At 37.0% G+C, this 8,732-nt stretch overlaps 1 protein-coding gene across 1 annotated transcript; it reads right to left on the bottom strand.

Moving 5' to 3' along the window:
- Positions 1–317: 317 nt before the first annotated feature.
- Positions 318–3,230, bottom strand: LOC108347181 (exocyst complex component SEC15A). The gene is made up of 2 exons (XM_017586339.2): positions 3,107–3,230; positions 318–2,759 (listed from the first exon to the last, which is right to left on the bottom strand). Exon 2 carries the CDS (start codon positions 2,736–2,738, stop codon positions 369–371), a length of 2,370 nt encoding a protein of 789 aa, XP_017441828.1. The 5' UTR covers positions 2,739–2,759; positions 3,107–3,230; the 3' UTR covers positions 318–368.
- Between the last annotated feature and the right edge of the window lie 5,502 nt (positions 3,231–8,732).

Genomic DNA, 8,732 nt, shown 5'->3' with positions numbered 1-8,732 from the left:
ATTCCAGAGAAGAAAAGAGTGGGATTGTATGTTATTTATTGTGTTGAATTATTGTGAGTTGTGATTATTATGTGCACCACAGTGAGAGTTAAGAGTGATTGTTGTATTTCTGAAAGCTTTTATTTTCAATAAAAGTATATTTGATACCAACATTAATGAACAATGGTATCAAACTTCGTTATTCTAGTGCGAGAAACATTTATTAGTGTCATATAAACAAACTGAAGACAGAAATGATTTTTTATTATATGAAAAAAAAAGAATCAGAGCAATACAGAATACTATTCAACTGAAAGTTAAATATCCATAACAGAAGAACACTACAATTATACCCTAGTAGAAATGAAAGAATAATATCCCAACTCTAGTCAATTGAAATCCTTTAGTCTCTTTTTGAGCACGTCCATTGATTTCTTCTTAGCAGTTTGCTTTGTGTTCTTATTTGAAAGACTTCCAAAGATTCCATCTGGAGAATCCTTGAACTTTTCACAAATGTATGCTACCCTCTTGTAATCAAGAGCATAGTAGTTTCTCTCCCTTATCACAGGATTCATGAAGTTCTCGGGCTGACTACTAGACAGAAGATTGATCAACTGTCGTGCTTCTATCAGACAGCCCTTGAAACCACCTCCTGGATAAATTTCACACAAACCAGAAGAATAAAACCTGTCATCTGCAAAACTCTCCAACATCTTAAGATCAACGTTGAGGTTCATAACTGCATTTGCATTAAACCTTTTGACATTATCACTAAGGAAAGCTCCCACAATTGTGTTGGAAATATGCTCAAGTGTACTGGTTCCAACCTTGTAGGTAGCATCTAAGGGTAAAATTTGTTGTGCTGTGGACATTAGTGAATCTAGGTAAAATATCACCTCATTCATGTATTCATTTCCACTAGTCTTTGTCTCCTCTATAATCCAGTTGATACCATCTATAAGATTCATATACTCATCTAACTTTGCGTTTACCAAAGTCAGCAGAGCAATATAAGCTGCATCCCTCGAAGTTTTCAGTAATACCTTAGCAGTCAAAGAACCTTGAGACTTCTCAGCTGCTCTAACGGGTACGCAGCACTGATGAGCAGCATGTCGAAGGAAAAAATCACAAGCTCTTTCAAGAACAGTTATGTTTGCAGCAAGCTGCATGGCCTGAGAAACACTGATACTTGCACTGTTGATGATGTCAAGCAAAGATTCATTCAACACTTCAATCAAGAACTTGTCCAAATATTTCCTCACAGCATCAAACAAACCGGTGCGTACACCATAAGACAAGTAATCAACAGAGCCTTTGATGAAGGATCTCACAATGCGACAAGCATCAGGTACCATGGAGGAGAATGATGCAACATATGGAAAAGCAGGCATGATATCTGATGTTTGAAGATTAAAGGCCAGAACATGGTTCTCATAATCAGAATCCTTTTTTATCACCATCTGCTCGTATGTGTCACTGCCAAGAACATCAACGATTTGGTTCCTACATTCTTCCAAAAGAAGCCTGTGGTATTTTTCACGGCTATTATCAAGCACATCATGGAGTTGGCCAATGTCATATCCGTATTGTCTAAGAGTAGACCCAAGAAGTGCAACATAATCCTTAACCAGGAGAAGATGTGTGGCAGATTTCATCTGGGGTAATTGCACTTCTAACATTGATGTTATCTTTTCCAAAGCAGTTTCCCACATAGTTTCAACTTGATCAGGTTCTAGGAGCCCACCACCAGTCCTCAGGACCTTATCCTCCACTATGAAGTACCCAGCAATTTGAGCCAAAAATGTCTGATAATACTCGATAAAAGGTTGCATTGAAGATATCTCCAAATCCGAATTCAATTGTAGCAATCTATTCTTGTAGTAATATTCATGAAACTGCCCTAGGATCCCAAGGCAACTATGAATATGACAAGCACGATATAAGGGCGTGAGATCAAATTTCATGGCAGAATCTTCATCTTCTTCAACCACCAAACTAAAAGCTCGATCCTCAACTCCTGACATGTTCAATCCTTCAGACTTTCTCTTCCTTTCAAGCATTTCCTCATCCCTCTGACGATTCGATAGAGCCCGACCAATTGCCGTTTGCCCAATTATTTTACAAGAACTTCGTATTTGGACCATCCATTCATTAACCTGGCTGCATACTTTCTTCTCTATGTGTGATTTTATGGAAGGAATTCTCTTCTCTATCACCCTTTTGAGAGCCTTGGCAGGAATGTTCTCTATATAACTTTTCTGAAGCAAATCAACAGTTTTCAAAGCAGGGTAAAACTCCCCTGCAGAAATATGATTGTTGCACTTCACACACAGCTCCAAAACTTTCATACAGTTCTTCGACATCTTTATAGCTTCTGTCACATTCTTCTTCACTGTATATGATACAAAAAGCTCCTCCAGCTTGACAAGAAGGGTGCTGCCAACCTGCTGCAACTTGAAATTGTCACTTTGCAATTCACTCTTGAGTTCTTCAGCATCAACCAACACACCACGAAGTTCGTCAACTGCAAGGATGAATTCCTCATAGTGTGTCTTGCACATTGCCTCGATTTCAGCTTCCTTTTTCTTCACCACAAAATCCAGTTGGCGCAGGAGCCCCATGGGGCGCCCCATTTCGAAGGCATGCCTCACAAGAGGACTAATGTCATCTCCATTGGCAACAAGAGTTGCAAGAACCAAGTCTTCTCCTTCATCACCAATATCTACATCAGCTCTTTTCTTTGTTCTTATTACATCCATTGCCCCTTAAACTCCCTTAATCTGGAAACACATTTCTTGTCACAAACCAAACCTTACACAAACTTATCATACTAACCCCAATAACCAATCAAGAAATATTAAAACAAAATGTTAGGTTTAGGATTCAAATTGACCGAAAATAAAAATGTATGCAAAATTAAGGATTTATCTAAAATTACAAATTTTGGCAATGCCCTATGAAATTTATTGAATTATTTGTTACCCAGATTCTCATGAACGTCACAATTCAGTTGTAATCGGAGAACAGCATCTGATATGTGTATGAATGATAAGTGGATGATGACAGATTGAGAATGTTAAAAATGAGATTTTGAAATAGTGAAGAGAAAAAGTGAAAATTGGTGTACCTGATGGTGGTGACGAAGAAAATGACAGGAGAAGTGGAGTGGATCGTGGGAGAAGAGACGAGACAGTCGGGTGAGGTTAGCAGCATACGTAAGAGTCTCTTTGTTTTTGCATTCATGCATGGCAATGCCACCGATCCAGTCTTAAGTTACGATTAAGTTTTAACCTTTTTTAGAGACGGTTTTCCATGATAAGCGTAAGGGAGAAGAAATTTAAGAAAAAATTATTTACAAAACTATTATTATTATTGTTAATAGTGAAAACGCGTGTATGTATGTACAATTTTTTTTAGGATAATAAAAAATTATAAATAATTATTTTAATTTTAAAATGGTAAAATTTTAAAAATATTAAATAGAAAATATCAATTTTAAAAAACAGATAAATTTAATAAAGTAACTATTTTAATTTAAAAAATAGTTATTTAAAGGATAAAAGTAAAAAAAAATACATATACCAAAATAAATAATCTTTTTCATCATATAATAATATAAATAATAATATAAAATATCACTAATATATAGTGAAAACACATATGCCACGTTTTCACATAATAATAAAAGATAATAAAATTATTATTATTATTATTATAAAATTAAAATAATTTTTGTATCTTTATTGTAAATAGTTTTTATTTATTTTGTAATAAAATAGTTAAGTATAAAAACGGTTAATTTCAAAGAAATGTTCACTTAAAATGTAAAACTAATAAAATAATTATCTTAATTTAAAAAATATTTAAAAGATAAAATTGAAAAACAAAATGAATACCAAAATAAGGAATTCTCTATAAATTATTATTATTGTTTACTACAGAGTGCGTAGGACAAGTTTGTACAAGGTAAAGAAAAGCTTAAAAGAATGAAATATGATTTAAAAGTATGGAACAAAGAGATCTTTGGTGACATAAATAATCATATAGAAAGAATTGATCATGAGGAGGAAGGTCAAATAGATGATGAATATAGAAAGGAGAGAATTCAACTCTTGCTCACCTCAAAAGAGTAAATCTTATACAAGAGGCTTTAGAGAGACAAAAATCTAGAGTTCAATGTTAAAGTCAGGTGATTTGATTACGAGGTTCTTTCACATGATAACTAATTGGAGAAAGGAAAAGAATTTGATCTAAAATTGGGAGTTCTTATTCTATATGATGGTAAGGATGGAATTTACAAACTTACAGATCAATTAGGTAAAAGCATGTTTTGAGTCCTCCACGATTTCGGTGAAAGTAAATGATAGAGTTTAGTCCATCAAAAGGTCTTAGGTAAAGAGACTCTTTAACCCCTTTTTTGTTCCTCATTATGGCATAAGGGTTGGCCGGAATAGTTAGGGTGTGACAACAAAGAAATATTTACTACAAGGAGTTAAGATAGGGGATAGATAGGTGTTAGTGAATATTCGATAATTTGCATATAATACCTTATTTCTATGTCATGCTAACACAAAAATATTATGATTATTAAGAGTATTTTAAGGTGGTTTGAGCTAGCCTCTGAACTTCAGGTAAACCTTTCTAAAACCAAAATAGGTATGATATTGAGGTATGGAGAACTACTGAATTGTAAAATCATGAATCTTCCTTTTTCATACTTGGGAATGATCATGTGGAATGAGGTAATGGAGAAGGTTAGGGAATAGTTGGCTAGATGGAAAGGAAAACGTCTACCGCTTGGTGGACGACATGTCTACTAAAATCGGTATTAACGGCATTACCCTTATTTTATGTGTATTTCTTTAAAATGCCCCCAAATGTGAAGAGATATATAAGAAAAATTCAAAGAGAGTTCCTTTGGAGTTGTGGTAACGAAGGTACTAGGAAAATGGATTTGGATGTTAGCAAGGAGGAAGGAAAGACTATGGAAAGGAATTTTAGAATCTAAATATGTAGAATAGAAAAAATCCAACAAGAGGGTTCATAAAATCAGGAATCTATGTGGGATATAAAAATGATATATATATATATATATATATATATATATATATATATATATATATATATATATATATATATATAAAAAGGGAAAAGGGGAAAATTGGCTTAATAATAATTGTTTCGCTTTATGGGATCGATGTTAGAAATCTTTCAAGTTCCATTCGTTCAACTACTTGTTATGATCGCGCTCATCCTTTCCTCTATTTGGTCGCACTAGGAGATTATTTATAGAAGGTACTTCAATGTCAAAGTCAACAAAGATTCGATTGTCTTGACAATAAATGCATATTAAATGTAACCAACCTACCATACTATCTCAAACTTGTATTTGTAGATTTTGCAATGGGTTTCAGATTAGCATCGACCTAATTACAGCCCAACTACGTTTTTTGGCTTAAATTAATCATCATCAATCCTATTTATTGTTTAAGACTGACCGCTTAGTTCATATTATCTGATTAATTGGTCTATGTGGGGGTATTAACAACTGGTTGGGACGTTCAGTCCTAAGCTGACCAAACAACCATACAATAGACAAGCCTCTCAAACCCGAGCATATCTTAATGTGCGAATGAGTTTGTAGTAAAAAGGGTCTTAGGCGTTTTCGAGATGATTGACTCATTTCGTAACTGGTCAATTTGTAATGGGTGACCGCTTGAGATGTTATCTAGGGATCAGTTAGGAGAAGTTACAATCAGTGGTTCATTAGGATTCGTGCATCCCTTGAAACGAAAGGTCGTGAGTTGTAGGCTATCAGATCTTCCTTGATTTAACGGTCAGGATTTGTTCATTGGAGCACCTGTTTCAACTATAGATAGAGGTAGGGCTCAACATCATTTTCATCATTGTTGTCCACCTTCTTTGCATGAATCGAGCGTTGCACACTTCTCCTTTTATGGTAATAATGTTGACCGTTTTGCTATCTTTCTCTAAGGAGTCCGAAGGGAGGGGAGGTCGAGGTTATGTTGATAGCAACTTGGCATCATCGGTATCGTCGATTGAGTCTTCCATCCTCAGATCAATCAAGCGGGAAGTGGATTTAGATGACACAACAACGGGTGTAAATATGATTAGTGTTTACTCAAGTCAATGTGGGTGAGGTGGTTACGATTGAAATGCATGTAGCTGGGGAGTGGACTGAGTCTTGAGCATTTGTCTCGCCCATTCCAGGTTATTGTTGGGCTTCTTATGAGGTTGGGGAGTATGTGTCCTATTTCATCACGTGAATTTCCTTAGAGGAATTCACTGGTACAATGGACTTAGCTAGGGTAGTAATTGACATTGAACATTTCAAGCTTCTCGTGTGTAAGAGGAATGAACGGGTCTTCCACAGAAAGGAAGGTGTCGCTCAAGATTTCTTCTATGCATATTCTACCTTATTTAAGGATTTGCTCGTCCGGTTACCCTTTAGCGAATTCCAAATGAGCGTCGTAAGGGAGTTCAACGTGAATTGGTGGGCCTTCATGTAGGCGTTCTAGGTGATATGCAAAGCCTTGGATATTACTCCTACACCCTATTTCCTTTCTCTTCTTTCAGACCCGACTGCACACTAATAGGACATGGGTATCCCTCATATCCGAAAAAGGGTACTGGTTTTTCATGCTTTTCAATGTTCCTTTAAAGGATTTAAAACTAATAATTTAAAGAAAGTAATAAAGGAAGTTGGTCGGTCAAAATATTACATGTACGTTTTGAAGGGTGTTTCGCTCGTGGTACCGTGCGGTGAGCAGTGATATCCCCATAAGACCTCTAGGAGTTTATCTACCCAAGCTCCTTTAGTGTCCTTCAGATGACGTTTAAGCTCGACCATGATGGTTTTGTTGACTGCTTCGACTTGATCGTTCGTTTGGAGGTGCTTGATTGAACTCGTCACATGTTTGATGCCCAATTTTTGTAAAACTCAGCTAACTTCTTGTTGATGAACTGACTGCCATTATCAATAATGAATGTGCAGGGAAGACCGCAGTGGCAGATAAGTTTTCCCATGAAATTATGCACTTTGGTGAAATAGTGTAGGCCACAAGGAGGAACTTCTTCTGCATCCGAGGGATCCACAATGTTCATTCCTTACTAAGCGAACGACAATAAGGAGATGATATTATGCAGCTCATTCGGGGGTACCCTGACATTGTTTCTATTTCTTGGACAAAGGTTTTTCAATCTTCATCCATTGTTGGCTAATAATACCTGACTCGCAATGCTTGGGCCTTCAGTGTTCGTCGTCCGGTATGTAGACCGCACATCTTGTTGTAGAGTTCGTTTAGCACATGCTTGGCTTCTTTGAAAGATGCACACTTTAAACAAGGGGTGGAGAAGTCCCTCCTATAAAGGTCATCACCTACAAAAACATATTGAGTGATCTTCTTACTTTTGGCAAAACTGACAACTTCCCCATTATCTTGCTTCTTCATAAGTAGCTTGATCTCCTCCCTTAAGTCTTTGCTCCTAGTTGATGAGGTAAATACTCTACACTAGATTTGGTAAGCATTTGTCTAATTATGGTAGACAATTGTTCATTCTCTCTTCCACTCGCCAACATAGATAACATGTACGACCACCTAGTGACTCTAAAATTATGACCTTAATCGGAGGACAATCGTGAGCAACACCAAGCCCACCTTCTCGATATATCGATAACACGTCTCTAGATCCTGCAAAACACGACTTATGAAATAAATCAATTATAGTTTTGGAGCCTTTTCGATGAGAGTGACATTGATCACTCCTTCGAACACGACCAAGTAGAGTTGTAATTCTTTGCCCTAGACCGATTTGGCCATGACGAGTAGGCTGGCCAGGATAACCTTCATGTTCACAAATGCACCTTCGCACTACTCTTCTTATTTAATGTCGGCGTTCTTCTTCATTACCTTCAAAATTTGTCGTATCTTTTCTGCCAACTTAGGGATGAACTAGGATAAGGAAGTCAGACACCCAACAAGTCGTTACACCTCCTTCAAGTTTTGCGACTCCTCATCTACAAGATAGTTGTGCACTGCTTGAGAGGTACATGAGTATTTGGTTATAACTAGAATACACATCTAAAAAGCTTAGGATTTGGTGTCCTGAAGCACCATCTATCTTTTGGAAAGTCATTCTCGTAGAGAATATTAACATAGCTACCTTGATAATTAGGACTTTTCTCACGTCATACTGCATAATTTCTATTATGATGACCATGGGTCATCTTGATTGGGGTTTGGTGCCTGAAAGTCTTCATATGTGCACGTGATGGGCGATATAGACATCAATTTACGGTCCATGAGGACCTGCCGCTCATGAATCCTCCTCTTATGTTGTTTATGTGACCGTGCAAGGTGAGGTCATGGCTCTTGCTTCTGCTCCTTCTTTGTTGGTTTTCTCGTCCATGATCATCGCAACTTGGACGCCACTTAAAGCTTCGTCTTCAAGGAGGGCTCCTCTAAGGATGATTGATCTTCACATAAAGTGGGAGATGACCCAACCAGATCAGCTCCTTTGTCTTGTTACGAAGGATGGTACACTCCTTCGTGGTATGCCCCAAGTTTTGGTGATACCGACAGTGCTTCTTACCATCAGTATTCCTAGGGGTTGGCTTCTTCTTCACCAAAGGGAGAAGGTCTACATTTAACACCTCTTCCAAGATCCTCGCCCTTGGAAAGTTCAAGGGAGTATATGGTAGAACGTTGGCCCCTGAGGAAGATCCTCTAGTC

The sequence above is a fragment of the Vigna angularis genome, chromosome 9 (genome assembly GCF_016808095.1).
Source record: "Vigna angularis cultivar LongXiaoDou No.4 chromosome 9, ASM1680809v1, whole genome shotgun sequence".
NCBI lineage: Eukaryota > Viridiplantae > Streptophyta > Magnoliopsida > Fabales > Fabaceae > Vigna > Vigna angularis.
The sequence above is the reverse complement of the archived record's forward strand: the minus strand, read 5'-3'. Positions and strand labels throughout refer to the sequence as shown.

Coding starts and splice junctions, on each gene's coding strand:
- LOC108347181 (XM_017586339.2), bottom strand. CDS start 2,738: ATGGATGTAATAAGAACAAAGAAAAGAGCTGATGTAGATATTGGTGAT.